The sequence below is a fragment of the Lissotriton helveticus genome, chromosome 7 (genome assembly GCF_964261635.1).
Source record: "Lissotriton helveticus chromosome 7, aLisHel1.1, whole genome shotgun sequence".
Lineage (NCBI taxonomy): Eukaryota > Metazoa > Chordata > Amphibia > Caudata > Salamandridae > Lissotriton > Lissotriton helveticus.
The window spans coordinates 1,925,261,483-1,925,287,225 of NC_136068.1; the positions used below are offsets into that span (position 1 = coordinate 1,925,261,483).

The 25,743-nt window shown below is 48.7% G+C and overlaps 1 protein-coding gene across 1 annotated transcript in view; it reads right to left on the reverse strand.

Moving 5' to 3' along the window:
• LOC144770905 (sulfotransferase 6B1-like) overlaps positions 1-25,743 on the reverse strand; it is a 357,544-nt gene that overhangs the window by 22,159 nt on the left and 309,642 nt on the right. The window contains exon 6 of the mRNA XM_078655696.1: positions 19,347-19,503. Coding sequence (XP_078511822.1) covers positions 19,347-19,503 — 157 coding nt within the window. The remainder of the gene's footprint in view (positions 1-19,346; positions 19,504-25,743) is intronic.

Here is a 25,743-nt window from a genome sequence, read left to right on the forward strand (position 1 = left end):
GGACGCATAGCAGCTGGAAAAATCAAAAACACTACGTTCGCCGTGCTGCCCGAGTAAAGGCAACACAAAATGGCGACAGTCACAAAATGGCGGCTAAATACGAAGCGAAGTCGAAAACCACAGAACCTCAGCCCCTCCTTTTGCCATTACTCAGGCAAAACACAAAAGACTCAAGTTAGTCTGAGTCAATGTCAATGGTCATGAGGTCATTGAGCTGTTGCTGCAAGATCATTTTAATGGTCTCTGTTTTCTTTGGCACAGGCTTTGGGACACACAAGGTGGCACAAAGACCACAGATGGTGGAGCCACACTGCAAACAAAGACAGCAAGAGAGAATGATGGCTAAAATCATTCCAAGGAAAGTTAACACTTTCCATCCCCACGTGGACAGTAGTCCCCAAAACCATCCCATCACAGACCAATCTCCTGTGTCCTGAGGAATAGACTCAGTATTCACGTGTTATTTACAAATGGCTTAGTATACTGTAGGGGCATTATCAGGAATGTAAATGCAGCAACTAGACCCAATCAATTTACAGACTCCTCCTCTATCTGCAAGGACAATGTCTAAAACCATTCGGTTTTGCAAAGTCATAAGAGGATCCGCCTGAAGTTCGTCTGTCAGATTACTCAAGGCTCCGGAAGTTACATTTATTGTAGCCTCAACAACACGAACTAGCTGTCTAATGTTTCTGCTATTGGCCATTGGACCCCAAAAAGGAAGAAACCCTTTGATGAAGTCTCCTCCCTCTTGTCCAGCTGTGTCTTTAGAATCAATAACCCCTCTGCCATATATTTTTCTGTGATGACCTGAAGGAGCAGTGTATGTAGGGGGAAGAAGGAAAGCCACATAACATGTTCCCGAAAAATAGGTGGGAAGCCATGTATAGCTCTATCATGACAAACAAAATATGTACCTTGAGATGGTACTAACGGTGAAGAAATCAAGGGTGAATAGATGTATGTATGGGAACAAACACTCTTTTCCTGTTTATTCTTTTTATTCTGATAATTTATCTGCAGACATAAGTTACCTTTGTGAGGTATGGTCCAAATTGGCAAAGATCTCCTCTGTCTAGCTCTATCAGTAAGGCTAGTAACGTAACGAGTCACGTTCCAACCATCATATGCTCGTTTCTCATCAACGGGAATCTTACCAATTTCGGCAATTTTAGCCATAGTCACTATTCCCTTTATCAAAGAACTATGACTAAAATCTGCTCCACCATTACATGGACCACCAAGAGGATGTCGAAGTTGATTCTGGTATGCATTAGAAAACATAGCCAAATAAGCCCAAGCGGAACCTTCATAAGAAAACGGAAGGACTAAATATGGCATCCCTTTCTCAGCATTATGGGGCATGAGCCCACAAACCCAACAGTCAGTAGTATTGACTACCAGTTGATGCTGATGTAACAACTGGATGAATGAATTGTTGAAATATTCTGTTCTCCTAATTTGCTCAAGATCTGGAAGTGTATAGAACTTATGCGGGAAGGTAGTAGTAGAAAAAGGTAAAGAAACAGAAGTTGGAGCAGGTGCTTGCTGCATCGTGTGGACAATCCAACCCACACAAGCCAATAAAATACATAAACATACTAAAACACACAATGCTACGCCACATCGATTAAACAATAATTTCTTATACTTAATTTTCATTGCGACTTTCTTATCATTCCCTTCCACTTTATTATCCATTCTCTAAAGCGTTGCTCACGGTAATCTTCCTGGATCACTTAGTTGCGGTTATTAGCCGTCCTATGACACTGCAAGTCCTGCAGACCTATGTCACTACTCAGGTCACAGCCTAAGACTCATACCGCGACCCTGCAACTTGATGGATAGTGAAAAAGGAATGTCTTTCAAAAGAGTAATCAGAAAAAGAAAAAAAGGTTCAGTTCTTTTTAGTCAACCTAGGTCTTAGGTTGTACCGTGTCTTGCCAGGTATTGTCTGGTCTTGAAACAAAGTCTCTGGGTTTGTTGTATTTAATCGTAAATGTGTTGGTACAGCCTCTTGCAGCACGTCGTCATCTTCTTTCTCAGAACTTGTCCAGTCCAGGCGTGCACTACTGAAAGGTACAAATCGGGGTACTTTTTCACTTTCACTGTCACCTACGCCTTCTTGGACCCACTGGTCATAAGGTAAAGGCAAGGGTACCCTCTTACAGTGCACGCCGTGGACCCAATTTTTCTTCCCGACGACCTTCACTGCTGTACGTGTGACGAGAAGCACTTGTCGCGGCGGTCCCCAACGAGGTTCCAGGTTCTTTTTCCTCTGGAAATTCTTCAAACACACGAAGTCTCCAGGTTGAATGGAATGACCTGGATCTGAGGAAGCCTCCGGCAAAGCGTTTTGAACCTGTTGATGAATAACACGTAATTTAGTGGTGAGGTCATGCAAGTAATCAACCAACAATGGGTATGGAATATCGGAATACTTTTTAGGTCGAGGGACTCCCCAAACATTGGCTGGGCGTCCAAAAGCAACTTCTTAAGGACTAAGGGCCAGATGTAGGTTGGTCGGTAACGGCCGAAAATCGGTATTTTCGGCCGTTACCGACCGGTATATGGGTGACAGGTATGTAGGGGGCATTATTTTAACGAATCGGTAAAATTACTGATTCGGTAATTTTACCGATTCGGTAATTTTACCGATTTGGTAAAATAAAAAATCGGTAAATTTACCGATTCTGAGGCACCGAGATGTAGGTGGGACTCTTCAGAGTCCCAGAGGCCTTACAGAATCGGTATTTTACCATCAAATCCAATTTGATGGTAAAATACCGATTCCGGTGTGCATGCACATGTGTGCATGCACACCTATGCCATGTGACAGGCAGACCTGCCCTTTGGGCATGTATGCCTGCCATATGGCACCCGAGCCTGTTTTGGGGGTGCCAGAGGGTGTCAAAGTGACACCCCCTGCACCCTTGTGCAAATCGGTATTTACCGATTCGGTAAATACCGAATCGGTAATGCTCATTCATTCCTATGGGCTTCAAAGCCCATAGGAATGAATGGGCATTACCGATTCGGTATTTACCGAATCGGTAAATTCCTAATTCTTCAGAATCGGTATTCCAGCACATCTGGAATACCTACATATCCACCCCTTAGATTTACCGATTTTTAATTACCGAATCGGTAAAATTCGGTAATTAAAAATCGGTAAATCTATTTTACCTACATCTGGGCCCTAGTCCTAAACAAGAATGTACAGTTGTTCTCGTAGAGAGAAGTGCCAAAGGTAAAGCATCGGGCCAAGTAAGGCCCGTGCTGGCCTGAATCTTTGCCAATTTAAGCTTGAGAGTGCCATTATAGCACATCTACCAAACCCGCTGACTGGGGGTGGTTTGCCGCGTGGAATTTCTGCCTAATACCAAGACCCGCTCACACCTTCTGCATAATTTGACCTACAAATTCACTACCATTGTCACTCCAGACAATGCGCGGCAAACCAAACCTCGGGAAGAATTCCTTCAAGAGGACTTTTGCAGTAGACAAAGCAGTATTATCCTTTAGGGCGTAGTCCTCTATCCATCTGGAAAAGGCAGAGACCACCACCAGAACATACTTGAGGTTATTGGAACGTTCCATATGAATATAATCAATTTGTAAAACCTCAAAAGGATAGGTAGGGGGAGCAAAATTCCTGCCGGAGTTGGGGTTCCCTTTCCTGGATTATGCATCAAACAAACAATACAATGCTTTACCACATTTTCTGCACATTTGGGGATACCTTCATTCTGCCATACTGGAGCCAAAAGCTTACATATTCCTTTCGCACTGATATGAGCTGGACCTTGCGCCATAGTAACCACAGGCAGTACATAGGCGTCTGGTAACAACCAACGCAGGTGTTCTGACAATTCTGTCCAACACCCTGTCGCATCCAACATTCCCGTACTTTCTCTCCACTTACACAATTCCTTTTCTGTAGCCTCTCCTTGTATCATTCTCACACTTTCTGTTGTGTCCTCACACATTCCTGCTTCTCTGACCCACCTTGACGGGCCTGCAACATACATGCGACTTGTAGCATCTCTCGATGTTTCTTTTGCTACCTCGTCTGCAAAAGCATTTCCGCGACCAACATCATCAGTGATCCTCTTATGTGCACTACACTTCACAATCGCTATCAGAATAGGCAATGCAAGTGATTCAAGAAGGTCAGTTACCAACTGACCATGCTGTATTTTAGTCCCATGGGAAGTAAAGAATCCTCTTTCCTCCCGCAAACGACCCAAGCTATGAGCCACTCCAAAGGCGTATTGGCTATCGGTGTAAACAATCACTCTCTTTCCCTTCGCCAACACACACGCTCTCGTCAGTGCAATCAACTCAGCTGCTTGTGCTGAGTTCTGTGTAATGCGTGCAGTCTCTACTACTCTATACAAAGTAGTAACAGCATAGGCTGCAGTCGTCTCACCATTAGGAAGCTTGAAACAAGACCCATCCACCCATAGGATCCGATCCGGATCCACGAGTGGTGTGTCTTATAAATCTATTCTACCTTTCGTTTCTTCCTCTGTACGAAGAAAACAATCATGCTGTTCTTGTGTATCTTTCTTTTCTGGAATAGGTAACAATGTTGCTGGATGGGGGGCGTGGCCAGGCAACATGGCTGGCAGGACGTGAGCTCCGCCAGCTCCCGTCCGACGGACCCGAAAAATCCTGAAATTAATCCTGTCCAGGCATCTTTAGCGGACTAATTCGACTGCCGGAGATCCCCTTGTCCTGGAGACCCCCTGGCTGGCGACTGGTTGCGACGGCGCCCGCGAATCCCATGGAAGGGAGAGCTGTTACGCAGGGTCCTGGCTGAACATCTACGCAAGGCCGGGGATCGCGGCCTGGTGCGGAGGGGTGCAGTGGGAGTGGCCTCTCTGGGCTCCCTTGTGCCGGCCGTGTTCTCGTTTCATCGGCGGAGCCTGCTGCCATCTGGGGCTCCGCCGTTTCAGCGCCTGTGAAGCCCCGGAGGGCTCTCCGGGAGCACTCGGCTCGGTCCGGGACCTGTCGGGGGATCAGAGGTGAGGCGCGGCACCTGCCCTCTCGCCCGGAGGCTGCCGAGTGATCTGCGGGGTGCTCCCCTGCCCGGATCGATGCCCCTGGAGCCGGGACTTGGAGGCTTACGTGGAGCCCGGGGCGGAGTGACCTTGTGTCCCGCCCGGTGGCTCTGAACTCTGGAGCTGAGGCCCTGCAGGGCTGGGCCACCATCTTGTCCGCGGCATAGCGGAGACACGGGCTGCCTTGGGGCCTGTGTGCGCCGGGGGTTTACGGACCCCAGCGGAGGCGTTGTGCTGCTTCCCCCCCCGCCCCCCCGCCTACGGGGGTCGGGTGCCTGGGCGCCTCCGTGTTGGGCCGTGGAAAAGGGAAGAAGGGAGCCGATCTCCGGTGTCCCTGACTCGACGCTTGGTGGAGCCGTTTCTCTCCGCTGCTGCTGGGCCCCGCCCCCCCTGGAGTGTGCTGGTTCCCCTGGGCCCCTCCCGCGGCCTGGTGGGTAGGGGGCTGCTAGATCGCGCTCCGGCTGCTCCTGAGAGACTGTTTCCTTGCCTGGTGGCCCTTGGGTGATTGACTGGAGGCCCGGTCTCCCCGCGGGGGCTCAGCATTGTGGGCAGGCCTCCCGGATCTCCAGGTGCCTGAAGAGCCGTACGTACATGGGAGTGGAGGACTAGTGGAGTGTTAGCCCATTACGACACCCTTGATCCCTGCATTGGCCTGCCGGATCTGAACCTCGCCGCTTGCTGGACGGAGGAGGAGGGGTGCATCCTGTATTCGCTCTCCTGGGACCCCTGGATCCGTCCAATTCCTGACCGCTCCAAGGCTGAGCGGGTGGTCGACTTCAACGGCCCCCCGCGGACGCCGCTGCTCTGAGGGGGCGAGGGTGGTCCTCATAGCCTTCGGCGCAGGTGTGTGGGCCTGCCTTGCTGCGGCCTGGGGTCCTCTTGATCCTCGAGGAACTGCCTGGAGACCTGAGGCGGGGAGACAGGGGGTACGAGAAGTCTCGGAGTCTCCCGGAGAGGGATTGTTGAGTCCTGTTGCCACCGGCGATGCGTAAAGACAAGATGTCGAAGTCCACCCAGCCCAACACAATCACGCAATACACTACCTAGAGGCTGCCCTCACAAAGAATTACTTGTCAGACTGGCCAAGAGGAGGGTGCGGAGGGGCTGGCGGAACCATCCAGAGCTGAACTGCTGAAAGCTATACAGGGCTCCCACACTGCGCTTGAGCGGCATATCGAGACAGTTTCTATTGATGTCAACCTCTTGCGCACGGATCTCCGTAAGGTGGCGGATAAGGTCTCCGACGCTGAGGGCAATATCACTCAACTGCAGGGTGAGGTGGCCTCCCTCACGAAAACGGTAACGACCCTCACGGCTGCGACACATGCCCTGGAGAGGAGAGCGGAGGACGCGGAGGGTAGGGCACGCCGTAGTAACATCAGGGCCCTAGGTGTGCCGGAACGATTGGAGGCGGGCAACGCCGAACGTTATCTGGAAACTTGGATTCGGACCCACCTGTGCCCACAGGGACTATCCAGTGTCTTTGTTATCGAACGGGCGCACTGGGCCCTGGTGCCGCCTCCGCGCCCGGGTGAACCCCCGAGAGCGCTTATCGCCAAGATATTGAACTACAAGGACCGGGACTGTATACTGAGGGCGGCGAGGGAAACGGACAACCTCACTATTGAAAACAGCCGCATCTCCATATATCCGGACTACACCCAGCAGGTACAGGAGCAGCGGAAATCTTACCTGGCCTTGAAACAGAAGCTCCGGGAGATGAAGCTGCAGTATATGCTCTTGTACCTTGTATATGCTTTTCGACAAATAATTCCCCCACCCTTCCCCAAGCGCCTTGAGACCCTCTGGGTATGTAGTGCGCTATATAAATTCTCTGACTTGACTTGACTTGTACCCAGCTAAGCTCAAAGTACTCTCACAAGGTCGTGCTCATTTTTTCGAATCCCCGGCGGAGGTCTGGGAGTGGCTCGAGATACGTGGCGATGATCTACCACCGGGAGAACGAGGAGGTCCCCGGGAGACGTGGGGCACCCGCCCTCAGCGACGGCGCCGCGGGAGACGACGGCGCTGATCTGCCTCAATGGATCCTGCAGAGCCTAGAATCATGGTGGGTGAGGATGGCGTTCTCCTGCTGGGACCACCCGGGGGGGAGGCGGGCCCGGAGTCTCTGATCAGGTCTCTCCCTGGGGACACTTTGGTTCCGGACACCCTGCAAGATACGGTGCCCACCACAGACACCAAGGCACCGGTGATTCCTGAGACTGGACTACCCGAGACAATGACGCAGCCGGTCCCATCCTGAGGTACTTGTAAACTCTGCAATGTTGTCCTTGGTGTGGGAGGAACTTTGATGCCCTTGCTGATGTTTTGTGAGGCGGGTGGGCTCTGCGGTTTGCTAGGGATGATGGGATGGAGCGGAGGACTTGCATCCAGTTGAGGGGGAATCTAGGGTGGGGTAACTGTATGCTCTGTTGTAGTATCTTGCCTAAGATTTGCTATGTTAGTCTGGGTCTAGCGGGGAGCTGGGAGGGGGGTTGGTGGGAAGTACCGGTAGGGTTGGTGTGTGTGTGGGGGTTGTATGGAACGGATGGGGTGGCTGTGCACGTCCTGGCACTGGCAGGGGGAGGGCAAGGTAGCATGTTTTATTGTTTTCACTGCCTGTTTGCTCGTGGGTGGGGGTGGGGGTGTGTGTTCTGGGGGAGTTGAGGGGTTTGGGGCTTTCAAAGGTTGGGAGGGGTATTGGGGGATGATTGTTGTTGGCATCGAGGCACCGTTCAGGGTCACAAGCGGGGGAACCCACTGGAATGCGCTTAGTACCCCGGAAGGGCATCAACACAGGCCATGGGTTATAAGTTGATGACATGGAACGTGCTGGGGCTAGGCACCTGCACCAAGAGACATAGGGTCCTGTCCTTCCTCCGCCGCCACGGAGTCGCCATCGCATGTCTGCAGGAAACGCATCTAACAGATGAGGGTGCTCAAAAACTGGCTAAAAAATGGAGAGGTCAAGTGTTCCACTCCTCCTTCTCTACCTATGCTAGGGGGGTATTGATCTGGGTTGCCCCCGGGGTACCCTTTGCAGTACAATATGTAGAGGCTGATATAGAGGGTAGGTACCTGCTACTGCGGGTGAAGCTAGATGGAAGGGATTTCTCGATCTTAAATTCATATGCGCCCAATGTTGATGACCCTGACTTCTTCTCCCGGCTCCAGGTGATCCTGGTTTTGGAGCTTGATGCCCCCCTCCTTTGGTTTGGGGACTTTAATTGTGTGTTAGACTCGGAGTTGGATAGGCATCCCCCCAGGGCCGGCACGAAACCTCGTATGACGGCGAACCTTCGGGAAGTGATGGCTAATCTGGGGCTTGTAGACGTATGGCGACAGCACCATCCCTCACAAAAATTGTATATCTGCTACACTCCGACACATAATACGCATAGCAGACTGGACAGGGTCCTCGCTGCGAATAGGGACGTGTCCCTCTCCCTGACGGTCACCCACCAGGCCCGCTTCTTGTCAGACCATTCCCCGGTGACGGGCGTAGCCCAGTGGCTTGTCCGGCCATCTCGTCCTCGGACCTGGAGGATGCCGGGGGATCTATTACAAGACCCAGTGGGTAAAGCCCATGTGGAGACAGCTCTTACTGATTATTTGGATTTGAACTGGGGTGGAGCTGACTTGTCCTATGCGGTCAAATGGGATGCCATGAAAGCTGTGGTGCGTGGTACGTGCATGGGCCTGACCTATGGTGTCCGGAAGCAGTTACTTTGTGACCTGGGTAAGGCGGAGGACCGCCTACGGAACTGTCAGGCTCTTTCGGACCCAGACGACCCGGATTTGGAGTCGGAGAGGTCGGCCAGGGAGGAGGTCCAGGACATACTGACCAGGCTGGATAAGTACACTCTGGGCCAGTATCGTCAGCGACTCCATCGCGAAGGGGATAAGGCTGGGAGACTACTGGCCTGGATTCTTAGGAGGGAATTCGCCCCGGAACGGATAGCTGCTCTGCGCAACCCTGCGGGGGACCTCATACATTCGGAGGCGGGTATCCTGGGGATTCTACGGGCCCATTTACAGGCAGTATATGCCGCAGACCCCTCGGTTACGGAGTCCGGTTCTCAGGCTTACCTTTGGGGATTGCCCCTCCAGACTTTATCGGAGGAGGCGGCGAAGGAGTTAGAGGTGCCCTTATCCCTACATGAGCTCAAGGTCGCGCTGGCCAGTCTGCCACAGGCCAAGACCCCTGGAGGGGATGGGTTTCCCCCGGAATTTTATCAGACATTTGAGGAGGCCCTAGCCCCCCGGCTCCTGCAGGTCTATGGTGAGGCGCTGGAGAGTGCCGCCCTCCCACCCGCTATGAATCAGGGGGAGGTGTGCATGATTCTTAAACCCGGAGGCGACAGCTGTGACCCTGCAGCGTATCGGCCCATTACTCTCATCAACACGGACGCAAAACTTCTCACGAAAATGTTAGCTAATCGTCTGGCACCGCACATGGCGCATCTTGTGCATCAGGATCAATGCGGCTTCATTCCCGGTCGCAACACTGCGATGAACCTCCGCCGGTTGAACCATATTATACATGAGGTGCGCGATAGACAGGACCCCCAGGTCCTGGTGTCCTTCATCTGGCCAAGGCATTCGACACGGTGGATTGGGGGTATCTACTGGAAGTGCTTCGAATGGTGGGTCTGGGCCCCATCTACTGTAACTGGATCCGGATTCTTTATGGGTCACCTTGAGCTCGGATTCGCCTCGGCGCAGCCCGATCAGAGGACTGGCCCCTGGGCAGGGGCACGCGGCAGGGGTGCCCCCTCTCGCCGCTGCTCTTTGCCTTGGCAATTGAACCCTTGGCGGTCCTAGTGCGGATGGAAATGGCACAGTGGGGTGTCAGGGTGGGGGACACCGTCAATGTGGTCTCCCTGTACGCAGATGATGCTCTATTTTACCTAACTTCCCCGAATGAGTCGCTGCCACTTTTGCTGCAGCTATTGGATTGCTTCGGCGCGGCCTCGGGTCTCCAGATTAATCCTGATAAATCCCTCATTTTCCCCTTGGCGGGATATGGCCCCGACCAGCGGGCGCACCTCCCACATCTGGGGTTGCGATGGGAACTGGAAGCCTTCCGCTATCTGGGCGTCCAGGTGGCGCCGACGGATGACCAATTGCTGGCCCGCAATGCCGGGCGCGTGGTGCGATCCCTTCAGCAGTCCGTCTCGTTCTGGAACACGCTTCCGCTTTCCCTCATGGGACGATTGGCGGTGGCTAAAATGGTGATGCGTCCTGTACGTCCTACAGAATTCGCTGTGCCCGATCCTGACAAGCCTGTTTCGCACACTTGACTCACTGCTTACGTCATTACTCTGGGCGGGTAAGCGCAGTAGAATTGCTTTGCGCACTTTCGTCCGGAGTCGGGAGGAGGGAGGTCTGGAGGCTCCAAGATTCGACCTATACTATTTCTCGGCACAGCTCCACCCAGCTGCGCGCTGGTTCTCCGGCACGGCTAACTGGGAATTGGCCCTCTTGGCAGGACGGGCTGACGAGGAGACCCTCCAGGTAGCACTGATGCAAGGACGGGGAGCGGATGTGTCCTTACCCTATGTGGTGAGGCACGCTGCAACGATCTGGCAAAGGTTTGTCGAGAAAATCCTGAGGCGAGCCCCTTTCCATAGAGAATTGCCAGTGTGGATTCTGGCGCCTGTAGTGCGGATGGCAAAACACATGTCCTTCCGATCCTGGAAGGAGGGGGGATGTGAAACGTTGGCGGACCTGTACCCGGATGACTCCTTTGTAACCTTCGAGGGGGCCACGGCAGCCTTTGGCCTGACGGAGGGACATTACCTACATTATAGGGGACTGCAGGACATGGCGCGAGTGACCTGGCCGCAGTTCCCGGCGCGCCTCCGATGTCGCACACCCTTAACATCCTCCTTTCCTGTGGCAGGGGCCGACGGCTCACTGCGTTGTTGTATGCCGCGATGCGGAGGGACTCAGATCCTCCGGTCTCCCCGGCTTAGGCTGCATGGGAGGCGGATCTCGGGGTTCCCCCTGGAACCCGACCGGCGCAAACGAATCGGCACATTGACCCGTATGGTTTCGTGTAACGCACGGTTCAAGCTCATCCACTTCAATTTTATGCACCGCACCTATATGACCCCAGTGTCCTTACACCGCATCTCCAACGACCGACGAGACAACTGCCCTAGATGTGGACAGAGTGGGGTGGGTTTTTTCCATCGAGCCTGGGAGTGCCCGCCGGTAGCGACCTTCTGGGGGCAGGTGGTTGGGCCCTTCAGGCGGATTACGGGACTCCGGATCGCCTTGGATCCACTACATTTCAGGCGGATTACGGGACTCCGGATCGCCTTGGATCCACTACATTGTCTGTTGGCCCTGGTGCCCAAGCCTAAAAAGAGTAAATTGTCCTATAAGCTGTTGCAGCTGCTATTGGTGCTCGCAAGACGCAGGGTGGCCATCACCTGGATGGGAAGTCGAGCCCCGGGGCTGACATCTTGGCTTAGAGACTTCAAGGAATGGTCCCTGGCGGAGGAAAAACACATGCAACATACACGTAGAGATGAGAAACTGCAGGAGGACCTGTTAGCATGGCGCATGATGTGTGCGGTGGTTTCTGTAGATAGTGATTCGGATGCCACCAGTGCTGAGCTGTTCACTCCACAGGGGTCGGTCTCCGGGGAGGAGGTGGATTGGAGTGGTGATGAGGGGATTGCTCCGAGCTAGTGTCGTCCTAATACCGCACGCATACCCTCTGTAAATAGGTGATTTACTTGCTATCCCTAATGGATCTGTGTTTGACTTTGATATGATACCTGCGCCCGGATGGGCCCTGTTGACCTTAACGGAAGTATATATCTGTGTTTTCACTGATGCCGAGTTTGTGGGGGGAGGGGCGGGAAAGTTTTTCCATTTGTTCTAGTAAACGGAAAAGAGCACAGTGATGATGTAATTTTATCTGGCTGTAATTACGGCATGTTTCTTGCTTTGTCATGAATACGGAGCCCATGTTTCGGGTACCAAACTGCCGCCCAGCCTCCGGGATGTGAGCTGAATTGCTCTGTCTGTCTCCGACTCTTTGCGTTACGGATGAGACATGTGCTCAAATGTATTTTTTTTCATCACGCTCAAAATAAAGTATTAAAAAAAAACAAACAAAAAAAACCATGTTGCTGGATTTAAAACATTACATCGCTTGATATGTTTGTGACTAGCCAAAAGCGTCAACTCATACCCAGACAAGCGAGCACTTGTGAGATGTTGCGTTTTTGTTCTGTTCCAGAGAGTATCCACTGCATGTGGTACCATAACAACAAGAGTGTGATCCAATACCAAGCCAGCAGATTGACGAATGGAGATCCCTGCTGCTGCTGTTGCTCTGAGACAACTAGGCAATGCCTTGGCTACTGGATCCAATGTACCGAAAAATAGGCACATGGCCTTTGTTTGTCTCCAAATTGTTGCGTTAAAACTGACAATGCACAACCTTCTCTTTCATGCACATAGAGTGTGAAAGGCTTACTATAATCTGGAGTACCCAACATAGGAGCAGAACACAAAGCAGTACGTAAATCAGAAAAACTCTCTGATATTCATCAGTCCAAGGAAGAGGTTGAGGTGTATCTTTCAAAGTAAGTGCCAACAAGGGTTTAGCCAACAAAGAAAAATTCGGAATCCACTGTCTACAATAAGAGGTAATGCCCAGAAAGGCACGCACCTCCCTTAGTGGATGGTACAGACATTTGTGCAATTGCATGAATACGTTCTGGGGTCAATCGCCTTCCCTCCTTCGACAAGAGATGACCGAAATAGGTAACCTCTTGGCGGCAATATTGTAATTTAGAAGGTGACACCTTATGATGTAAATCAGACAAATGAAGCAAAAGCGAAACAGTCGTATTTTTTGAATCAGCAGCCACTAACAAATCGTCCACATATTGAATAAGGGTAGCACCCGGAGGTAAAGAAAGAGCGTCAAGCTGAGATTTCAAAGCCTGACTATAAATGGAGGGACTCTCACAATAGCCTTGAGGTGCACGTTTAAATCGAAAACTTCGGCCTCCAAGAGAGAAACCAAAGAGATCCCTACTCTCCTCAGCAATAGGAATGCTAAAGAAAGCATTTTTGAGATCAATAACAGAGAACCAAACAGCCGAAGCAGGTATCATTGTGAGCAAAGCAGTAATATCAGGGACAACAGGAAACTGAGAGACAACAATTTTGTTGACCTCTCGAAGATCAATCACAAAACGGTATACAGGAGGCTTAGAAGGATCAGTACGTTTAACAACAGGTAGAACAGGACTATTGCAAACATTTCCTCTCGTTTCTTCAACAACACCCTTCTGAACTAAATCATAGTCAATAGCCAACAGAGCTCTTTCGCCATCGTTAGAAATCTTATACTGAGGAATGCGTGGCAATTTAACATCAGGCTTGACAGTAATCACGTAAGGTGGAATCTCGAGCAAACCAACATCATTCGGACCCTTGGCCAAAAGCGTAGCTGGAAGTGAACGCAATTCAAGTGGCAGTTGATCCTTAGACAAATACATAGGAGAAACCAATTTATCACCCAAAGTAAGATGTACACCAGAGGGGGAACAATACATTGTTGCATGTAGACGTTTCAATAAATCCAAACCCAACAAATTTTCACCGCAACCAGTCGTTAAAATGAGCGGGGCTTCCAAATCATAAGGACCAATGGAGATAGGCAAAGGACAAGAGACCGGGTTGCGAACTGGGGCGCCAGAGAATCCTACAGAAACATTTGTTAAGCCAGACAAAGGGGCCCCAGGGAGTTTGGAGTGAATGATAGAACTTCTCATTGCACCAGTATCCAAAAGAAATGGTTCTGAAACACCCAATGCAACAACTTTAACATATGGCCCAATCTGATCCACTGGAACCGATACCACTCCTTTGCTTTGTCCATGGCTGTCCTAGCTAGTGTGAAAATCCTGATTTTCGCTCTCAGTACAATAATCGTCATTGTAATATTGTGCAGACTGAGAATTCTGAGGATTAAAATAATTCATAGAATTCTGAGGGGGAAAAGAACGCTGTCCCTGAGACAACTCACCTCGCCCTCTACCCCTAGGTGTTGACTGAAAACCACCACGGCCTCGTGGCCCTGTCAGCCCAGCATTACGCTGCAATAAAACCGGACAACTACTTTTAAAATGACCTTCCTCTTTACAATAGGCACATTGATTAGGACCCAACAAAGGTCGCGGAACAAAAGGTGCAGGTTTCTGTAACAATCTTTGAAACTGTGGAGGCTGTTGCAATTGGCATTGAGCAGAACGAGGGGGATAAGCTTGTTGCAAAAGAACCTTTGTTTTCAAGTCTTTAGTCCTTTTCTCCAGTTTATCCTTGTCTTCCTTATCCCTATTCTCACAATACTGAGCAGTAGCTGATATCTGGGCAGACGATGAAACGGCCGACGAACTCTCAGAGTCTTTTAATTTATGCGATAATTCTGGAAGTAAATTGAATACGAATTTATCCACAAATAATCGCTGTCCACCCTCAGTACTCATATCTTGACCACTATGGTCAATGAACGTCTCCTCGAAACGAGTAAAGAAATCGGAGACACTCTCATCTTTCTTCTGTTTACACGCAGCTAACTTATCCCAGTTAACACGTAGGGCTGGCATCATCGTTTTCATTAGAGCTATTATTCTACCAGGCAATTCTGTGATCAAGTCATCGGGTTTAGCACCACCTATTTGTGCTGCATCTGCAGCAGTTAAAGCAGCCCAATTACCACCTAAAGCTTGATCGTGGTCCTCCTTACGAATCCGAGCCCACAGTGCTTGAGGGACTACCATTAGCAAATCAATGTCGGCCAAATTCATGACACACGCATCAACAGTCTGGGACAGCTCTTTATAATACCCAGCAGGATTCTTACGAGGGTCCGGTAAAGACTGTTTAAGTGCCAAGACTTCAGACCGTTTCCAAGGGACATGTACCCATATACGCTGGAAATGAGCAGGGACAGGCGGATTAGCACCTGCTTGTGGAACTGCATCTCTCCATATTGGAGGAACTTCTCGCATAGGATAGTGTTTTATTTTACGCCGAACCGCAGGATCAGGTTCAAGAGAGGCTTGAGAGAAAAAGGAAGCCCTAAAAGTGACAAGTGTTTGGACGGCATCCTCAACATCGGGACCCACAATAAGTACTTTATCAAATTTAGCCTGTATGTCAAACAAACCCTGAGGAGGTAAATCCAAATCCATATCTCCCCAACCTTTAACAAGAGTATTACACATAACATCAAAAACATATCTCTGTGTAGGCGCATTCCACTGAAGAAAAGTATCCAGAATATCGCGCCCGCTATACTGTGGACCTCTCATAATCCAATTGTGAGCGAGAGAGTCTAACTTAATTCGCTCGTTAGAATCCGGAATTTGACTACGGGATTGTCTTCGGGACGAAACAGGAGTCAAATTAAGAAACCCAAAGAAAGGTGAGAGAAGACCAGAAACAGTAACAACTAATCGTTGACGAGCTGTAGGAGAATCTGACAGTAAAACAGGAGACAATGTATTAAGCACAGCAGGAGAAGAGCTAATAGATAAAAGAGGACATGATGATAAAGGAGACTGAGGCACAGAAGTCGGTGGCAAAGGAGGTGGATGTGGAAATACTGGGAGAGGCAATTGTGGAAGAACCGGAACAACTGGCTGAGCAGCAGGTTGCTGAACAATAGGTTGTAATGGGGGTGCATTTGCACCTAATACATAAGGCGGAGGTAATCTCAACAAATGAGACATTAAGGGATCTTCGTCAAGATCTTTATTCTGTGGGGGAGTAGACAACACAGGATAACATCTATCTATTGCCATACGATGCTGTCTGTCTGAGACTTCAATCATTTTATCAGTCTCATTATTCCTAAGCTATTGAGCAGCCTGTAAAATCGTATATCTTGCGCTTTCTTATCTCTTTTTGCCTGTCTAATTTCTTTCTGTTTGGCTTTCTTACGCCATAGGCGGAAAGAGTCAAACATTGCCGGCCGGGCTTTTCTTTAAACAAAATTGCTTCCAAATTATCTAATATGTCAGGCTCAAAGCTACCATTTTGTGGCCACTGCAGAACACCATTTTTCTTCGTATATCGGATCCATGTTTCATTAAAAATAATAGGGCCAGGACCATGTTTCGAAAAGAGCTCATAAGTGGGAGTTCCAACCGGGGGAATTGGACAAGAGTCCTCCAGCCGGGAATCCCTATTACAATCAAGACAGCAAACCTTCCTAAACTTACTAAGCCCAGGCATTTTGTAACAAACTGGACTGTTCACAAACTTCAAGGGGGTTAAAGCAATGATCACAGCACAAACGTACTTACCCCTTGGCTTCGACTCGTGCACAAGTCAAATAACAAAAACAAGACAAAAGAGTGGGTGCTACCCACGAATACTTAACTAAGTATTTTCTTATGCCAACAGACGTCCGTCTAACGTCTCGCGATACCAATCAACACCAGAGGGCCAAGGCAGGGCGGCAGTCAGGGCAGCAGTCGCCAGCAGCCGTCGGAAAGGAGTAGCCGTGCTGCAAAAGACTTTCGGTCCACTTCGACATACAGGGGTCGCTTGACGTGGTTCGCGAATCCTCCAGAATTTTCTTGCGAGGCTCCTCACGATCCTCGGGCTGAACCGCTACCACTGAAGCCACCCACACGTTGGGCGCAAGTTGGAGAACCGGGCCTTATGGGCCGAGCGGCGCAGGGCACGCCTAATATCTCCGGGTTCACCTGCCTTGTCAGACAGGGACACGACACACTCTGTTAGTCGTAGAAAATCAGGTTTATTAGCTGCAGCTAAGCACAGTTATCCAAGAAGTACAGTTGCATATTCTTAGGAGACTGCCACTTAATTCCGTGGCGCAAATCTTTTATAGCACACATATTTACAACGTCTACTCCCAAAACATACAAAGCTGACAAATAGGAAAAGTTTGAAAACAAGCTATCAAGTATCTTGAATACGCCCTCCTTTCAGACCGCGTGTTCTCACCTCCCCTCACGTTAATCAATACTAGTGCATGTAATTCAATTTGCAGGTGGCAGGACATATTTGCGTGCTTCAAAGGATAGTTGTGTAATAGGAGATTGCAAGGAGAGAATAGCGAAGGCCAGTCAAATAAGATAAAGAAGAGGAAGAATGGTGGGACCCAAACAGTCAACTAAGACAAGGATCAATCAGTCTAAACATGGATTAACAAACTCGGCCAGACCCTGACATCGGTTTCGTAAACAAGGACAAGGGGTTACTTTTTAACAGAAAGGACGCATAGCAGCTGGAAAAAGCAAAAACACTACGTTCACCGTGCTGCCTGAGTAAAGGCAACACAAAATGGCGACAGTCACAAAATGGCGGCTAAATACGAAGTGAAGTCGAAAACCACAGAACCTCAACTCTGGACGCGACGTTCAACTCGGCGTTCAATAAAATTACGTTACGTTACGTTAAGGTCACGCAACGTGCCGCCATCTTGGTTGGCGTTTCACAGACTGCCATGTGTGGTTGTTACAATTCAGTCTGCCAACCACGTTTTTGCAGCACATGGATCAGCGTTTTCTTGGATCTTTCAATGTTTTTATTACAGCGGTTCGCATTGTCAGATATTGAAGCTTATATGTACACCCTTTAGGTGTATTTATTTAACGTGTGCACCAATTTTAGTACAATTGCACAGATTAACTGGACATTTTGTTCTTATTATTACTAGTCATTTTACATACCGGTTATTTTTTTTACAGGTTATATGTAAAGGATATCTACAAGAGGCAAGTTTAGTAAACATAACCATTTTTATTGTTTATTATTACATTTCTTCATAATGTCGGCTCAGGTTATTTCTCCTCCTCCGACCTTTCTTCAAGACCCTGGTTCTTCTGCATGCCCTGGGAGGGCAGGAAGGAATCTTTCACTACTTATCTTGAAGCAATTGGAGGTGAGGATTATGTAGCTAGTAGGAAATTAGCAATTTTAAAGCATCATTTAGGTGTCGAAGGAAGGAATGTGTTTAAAACCTTGCCTAAACCTGTCACTGTTCAAGTGAATGATTCAGAAGGAACTGGTGACAATGCTGAGGAAGATTCTTTTGTCATGGCGTTAGTAATGTTAGAGGAGAATTTTGGTAAGAAATTGAGCATAGTCGTGGAAAGGCACAAATTGTTTTCACGCAAACAAGTTCAGGGAGAAAAAGTTGAGCAATATGTTTCTGCTTTAAGGAGATTGGCCAATACTTGCAAATTCAAGGATCTTAGGGATGAAATCATAAGGGACCAAATGATAAATGCCACAAATAATAAAAAGATTCAAGAAAAGCTACTTGATTTGATTGATCCAACGTTGGAGAAAGCCATCAGTATTGCCAAACGTATTGAGAACACTTCTGTGTATGTAAAGGAATTATCTGTTTCGGATTCCAAGAGTGAAAGTGATTCATCGAGAGTTTGTAAAATAGGAGACAAGCCCAACAAAAATAACACTTCAGATGCGGCCAAGTTGGATCAGAAAAAAGTTCATCCTTTAAGTTCTAATCATGTGTGCTATAGATGTGGCAGCAATAGATATTCGTCTGATGCTATACATTGCCTAATCGTGTATCAAGATGTAATGAAACCGAGGTCCGCGAGTGGTTGAAGAAAGATGTTGTGGATTCGGCTACTGTGGGTAGTCTGCCTGATCGCATTAAAAAATTACCTGTTAAGCTTGGTGATTATTCATGTAACTAATTGTATACTTTACTGTATTTTGTTTCTTGAAGGTTTTTGTTTTATTTATATTTTGTTTTATTAAAGGAGAAGGATATGTTGTATTTTAAATGTGTTTACCATGTGTCCTGTTGCCATGCTGTCCTGGTATTCCATTAGTGGAATCTAAATTGTGGATTCCAGTAGTGGAGAGGCTGTTACTGCAGGAGGAAGCTGTTGGGGGTTGCTCCGCTTATACACAATAAACTTCTCTTCATATGTACAAGATCTACTGTCTTCAAAGAAGAGTTTCGTGAGCTCACGTGTCCCAGAAATTTGTGCATTCTGCGCCTCCCAGAGGTGGCCTTACAATCACCAACTTAGTGCCCTACATGTGGACACCGTAGCCTATATGTTTTAGCCTGGAAGTGAGTGAAGGGAGGGGGAAGGGAGGGAGGGTTCAATGATTGGGGTTCTGGGAAGCCCAGTAAGCACATGGTCCACGGATGGTTTTCTTTACTTGTTTATTATTGAAATTTTAATAACAAATATTCGAATCATAAAAAGATATTTTAAAACGTACCTTTTCGGAAAACATGGGAGCCCAAGTTTCCATGCGTTTCTCTGGACCTTTCTTTCATGGCTTTGAAGTGGCCTCGTTCGGTGATTAATTGAATTTGCTCTTTAGCCAGATTAATCTCAAAGAAGTCTGCTATTTTCTGAACTGCCGCAGCCAGATCCTGAAATGAGAAAAGAGTTTGCGTTGAAACTTATGTTCCTGCACTGCTGCTTCGAAGACACGAAGCCTCCTTGAAGTGTCATTAAGCGTCACCCAATGACAGATTTTAGCTGTCTCTTGTCAAAGACCTATTGTGTACAATTCCAATACTCTGAGTGCGCTTTGGATCTTTCCATTGCTTAATATTTGTTTACTTTCTTGTCAATCCCATGTTCATGCTTCTTATTCAATGGCTTTCCTTCCTTTTCCTGTGTTAGTGCCTTCCCTAGAGGATAGCTTCATTACCAGCCTTTTGATTGGAAGACTTACATCCTTCCACGGCTTGCATCAGTGAACTACTTTTTTCTTTTTCTTGGAGCCCTGCATGGGAGTGCACGTGTTTTCTTGCTCTCTCTCCCAAGTGCTGCTTCCCTCCTCACATCTCCTTTCCTTACGCTCACTGTACTGCTCCCCATCGTCCCAGCTCATCCCTTAAATCACTGCAACAGATATATTGTTGCAATGAGTGACTAAAGTTCAGATTTCATTGGGTTTGTTTTGTTTTATTTTCTGCCTTCCAAGTGTTGCAGTAAAGCCAGGCCTCAGCACACAAAGGCTGCATTTCTGGAGGTGGGGCATGCTTCTGGACTCGTTCTACTTGTCTTGGAGGCCAAAGATGTACTCAGAGTGAGTGAAAGGATGTATCTTTTCCAAGCGGCCATTCTATGTTCTCTCCGGGCTGCTGGAGAGCGCCAAATGTCTGCAGCATTGGTACCCGGTCCTAGTTGCCTGGAAAGCATATGGCAAGCCTTTTCCTATAAATTATACTACTTGAAACTAATCCAGTCTGTTAATTCCTTATCTGGGTCATGGGCAACAAGCGTTTTAAAATCTGTTCAGAGTTTCTTGCATACAATCTGACAAATAAACCATACTGTGTACAAAGATTGAACAAAAGTGGCTTCAGTGTTCTGTTTGGGGATACCGTACGATGTTTGTTTGCTCTTCCTTAACTTCTTTGAGTTTTTAAAAAACACGCTTTACAAACAAGTATTGACAAAACCAATAGCTTAGTACTTGCGTTATTGAAGTGAGGTGTATTGGCTTTGCCAATGGTTATTCATTCATTTGGTCACTCCCTCCATTGGTAGTGCCCCAAATCTCTCTGCAGACAGTGGGGAGTAGTAACTTTCTACATCAGTCAGTGTCTGGTCATCAATTGGCCGGGGTGAAATGTAAACTACGCGATGTATGCCATTTAAGTTTGGAATTTTTGCAAAATTGCTAAAACGATACCCTTATGACACGTAATTACACCAACACTCCTGGTAAAATTACAGCATAAGAGTGTAGGAACAGTGCAAACAACCACAATACGAGTGACTCCTTCACGGCAACTGTGTGTTTTGCTCTATTTTTTAGTACAAAATATGCCCTCAATTTGAAAACGGTCCCAGTGCCGTGACTGCGAATGTATAACACACAGGTGTCCCGTTCGCCCCGTTGCCGTGACTGCTAATGTATAACACACAGGCGTCACTTTAGTCCCGGCGCTGTGACTGCTAATGTATAACACACAGGTGTCCCGTTAGTCGTGGTGATGTGTGTAGGAGAGTAGGGTCTGCTTCCTATGGTCACCCCCACTTTTTGCTGTGATTTTCTGTCTTTTCGACTTTAGTGTGGCTGTGGGCCTGCTAATCAGACCCACAGCCCAGCTGTTCTCTCTCTAAATTGATACCATGTACTTTAGGTACATACCAGATTGGGTATTGGATCACCTTTGTGAGCCCCTGTATAGTGAACCATAGGTACCCAGGGCATAGGTGCATTCAAGGCCTACCAGGGGCTGCAGCATGTATTATGCCACCCCTGGCTGGCCCTCCAAACTGACACCACAGGCTGATCACTCAGCTTGCGTAAGGTGGTGTAATCACCCCTTACTTAGATATAGTATACCTATATCTACCTTATATATAGACACATATGCCCCTATAAGTCACTCCTATGGTAGGCCTCGACAATCCTGGAGACAGAGTGCTTGGTTTTATGTGAGAGGGTGCCCTAGCATGAGCTGAGCCCCTCTGCAGCTTTCGGAACCATCTCCTTATAGCATGGTCAATTTACCTCCTATTCATCTAAGGCACTTAGAGCGCTAGCACAACAGCAAGCTCCTCTGGATCCTATCACTTACAACTGCATCCTGGCCAATGGAATCTTGCATGAGCAGGTGGGCCACTCTACTCTACCTTCTCCAGCCACCCCCCTTCCTTGCACCATTGGCCCCACCTCAAACAATGCGACCACTCTATCTTAACACTCGCTCCCTGGTCAAGCACCAGCTGGACATCTTCTTGCTGTTAACTTCAGAAAAACCAGATATTTTGCTGATCACCGAAACCTGGCTTACCCAGGATTCTACGCCAGATATTCTAGTAGCTCTCCCCGCGGATTACTATAGCCTGACTGTCAATCAATCCTCAGGGAAGATGGGCAGTGGGGTGGCGGCCATTATCCACAAAAACCGTAAGTTCACCACTCTGACCTCCCTCGAACTGCCAGAGGCTGAGAACCTGGCTATCAGACTAGGCTCCGTTATCGGGTCTCTCGCACTGGTGCTTATTTACCGCCCTCCCCAGCACATGCCCTTCTTTCCTCTCTCCCTAAGCGAACAAATGGCCAACCTCGTCATGAACCATGCTAGGATTCTACTTATCGGTGATCTCAACTACTGGTTTAATGATGCCCGTGGCGGCCCACAGGCGTCCGAACTTTCTGAATTACTTTCCAATTAAACTTATCCCAGCACTCATCCTCTCCCACTCATATAAAAGGACATACCCTGGACCAAATCTGGTCCCATAACCTTGCTCTGTCAATACCCTCTATCTCTCCCTGCATATGGTCTGACCGCCACTTGATTCAATTCAAGGTTATTCTTAGCGGCAGGAACAAGATCCCCATAGTGGCGGGAGGCTTGACAAGAAAATGGCGAACCCTTGATAAAACTGGTTTTATTAACACCTTGGCCAGTGCTACACCTATTTTTAACCCAAATATAAATGCCACGGAAAAGGACATTGCAGACTGGTTGCGGTCGGCCAGCGATACATACGTCTCTCTCACAAAATTTTCCTGGGCTAGATACTCTGACGCCCACAAATGGTTCACCACCAAACTAAAGGAGCAAAAACGTAAGCTCCATCAATCCGAAAGGAAATGGAGACTACACTACTCAAGTGTTGATAGACAGAAGTACCTGCTTGCTCGTAATGACTATAAAAAAACTGTATTGACAGCCAAAGCAGCCTATTTTTCTACAAGAATACTGAATGCCCATAATAAATCCAAGGAAATTTTTCAAATTGTGAACGACCTGAGCAGCGAGGAGATAATTTTACCCACCCAAGCCCCCACTCAAGAAATGTGTAATACCCTAAACAACTTCTTTCTGGACAAAATCGTTGTCATTAAGGCGAGTATTCTTCCGAATGGCAACAATGATCTTTTGGATGACATCTCCAGAAACCCATTTTCCCTGAATCTCCTGTCGGCTATATGTCCCAATACACTACTAGACCTCTTGACCCATGTCAAATCCGGGTCTCCTAGTGACTGCTGTCCACCCCCAGTCCTCAGGGTCGTTTTCTCTGCTCTGCCTCATAGTATTCTCCCTTTCCTGAATGAGTCTCTCAGTAAAGGGAAGGTACCTAGCGCCTTCAAAAATGCTACGGTAGTTCCACTGCTAAAAAAATCTGGGGCCGATCCTGAGAACCCTGCAAATTATCGCCCTATTTCCCTGCTCCCTTTTTGGGCTAAGATTATGGAGACCCATGTGGCCAGGTGCCTCTCTAACTTTATAGAACAGTCAGAAAACCTGGAGCTGAATCAAGCTGGCTTCCAGCCTGCACACTCAACGGAATCTGTAATCATTGTGGTAATCGATACGCTGAGAGCCAGGGCTGACACGGGGACTTCACAGGCTTTGGTGCTCCTAGATCTGTCGGCCGCGTTTGACACGGTCGACCATAACATCTTACTGAACCGTGTCGAACAAGCAGGCATACAAGGCCCTGCTTACAACTGGATCAAGTCCTTTCTCACAGGTATAACCCAAGCAGTACGCTTTGGTACTTTTACTGCTCCCAAAGTGCCCACCTCTTGCGGGGTTCCACAGGGTTCCTCCCTCTCCCCTTTGCTGTTCAATCTCTACCTTAGGCCACTGATCCACTCATTAAAGGATAGAAAGGTGACCATTTTAACTACGCCGACGACCTACAGCTTGTTTTTTCTCACCACTATGCTCCACATCCAGCAATGGATGGACCTTAATCATCTGAAGCTTAACCCGGGCAAGACGGAACTGGTCCTGCCCGAGGAAAGCGATGCCTGCTGGGGCTCGTACTTCTGGCCAAGTGAATTTGACCCCCCTCCTACTCCTTCCCCTTCTGTGAAAAGTCTGGGGGTCGTCATAAATGCAGATCTCTCACTTAGAGGACAAGTGGGGTCAGTGGTGTCCTCCAGTCTCTTCCAATTGCGAAAAATCAGGAAGATCACCCATCTGTTGACCCACCCAGCCCTTGTTAAGGCAGTGTTAGCACTGGTTCTTTCATGCATTGACTTTTCAAACGCGCTGTACATTGGCCTGCCACAGTTTCTGCTTAATCGCCTTCAAATAGTCCAGAATCAGGCGGCTAGATTAATTTATAAACAGCCGAGATGGCAATCGGCAATCGGCCAGGCCTTGTCTGCAAAAACTCCATTGGTTGCCTGTGGAGCAACGGGCAGCATTTAAATCAGGCTGTGTGGTATTCAAGGCGCAGCATTGTAAGAGCCCCAAGTTTATCAACGACATGGTCTCAAAGCATGTCCCTAGGTGTAATTTACGCTCCGCCCATCTACATCTACTGTCCATCCCGGCCGTCAAACTCAAGCGGCAGGGTGGCTACAGGTTCTCTTACCTTGCCCCCACCCTTTGGAATTCTCTCCCACTTACAATCAGGAGCTGTGACATCCTTCTGGGCTTCAGTAGGGCCTTGAAGACTTGGCTGTTTAAGCAAGCCTACTAATAGCCAGGACGCAAAGCAATTATACAGAATCAGCACCATGAAACCTTCGGTGACCGTGCGCTTTACAAGCTTCTGCTAACATAACATAACATAGCCATACCATATACTCTTAAGTGCATTATAATCCTCGCGGTTAATGATAACTTTGGTTTGCCTTTATCAAAACATGTCGTGTAAGGTGTCAAACGCTTTGGAATACTATCCCCCCACCAATTCTGGCGGCGGGGGTAGCATTCCATCCTTCGAGAGGGAGAAGACATGTATGTTACTGCTTTATCCGGCTAAAGTTAAACAGAGCCCCAGCATCACAAAATGGATGCTGCTGCCACAGACACAAGTCTGACCTCCTGCTGCTGGATGATACTCCGGCAGGGGAGGCCTGGACAATAGGTTTCCTGTCCAGGGAGGTGCAAGCACCTTCCCAGACAGGCAGATGTGTATTGGGACAGGGAGGGCTGCATCAGCAGATGCTTTTTGAGACACTGCCTGGGGCACACAAGGTGCTCCATGCATAGCCCGGTTCAAACCAGTTGCTGGGGCACTCCAGCCCCAGCTCTGGTGTGAAACTGGACAAAGGGAAAGGGGTGTAACCACCCCCTTCTCAGATCCACCCATAGGAGGGACCTAGGTAGGTAATCCAGCCCCTTAGCTTAGTATAAGTATAGGAGCTGTGTCCCCAGGACTTTAGATTATCCTGGAAAGAAACTTTGATACAGAACTCTTGAACCTTTGACATTCTATTCTGACTAGAAGACGGAAGACATCTCCCTTGTGGTCAAGGAGTGACCACCCAGTGCAAACAGGCACCACCAGTAATTTGCTGGTCTGCTTTGTCGATGCTCCCGCCAGAACCCGAAGACTCAGCAACACAGGAACTAGACTCTCAGACTTCTCTAACTTCAACCCACATCCACAGCAAAGCTGAGACCCGTGGCGGACACGAGAGACGTGGGACCGGACACCCTGGACATCCTGCATTTTGCTAACTGCTCAACTACTGAGGTACCCTCGCAGTTGTGCATTGGGGTACGAGAAGCCCCAGACCCAAGCACCATTTGCACTGAAGCTAAGCCCCCACACTCCACGAGTGCCACGTGGGGCCTGCTCTTGCATTTGAGCTCGATGCGTCTTCCCGGTTCCTTGCCCGTTGGCTAGGAAGCCCCCTAAAGACTATTCTTTTAAAATAAACTGCTTTT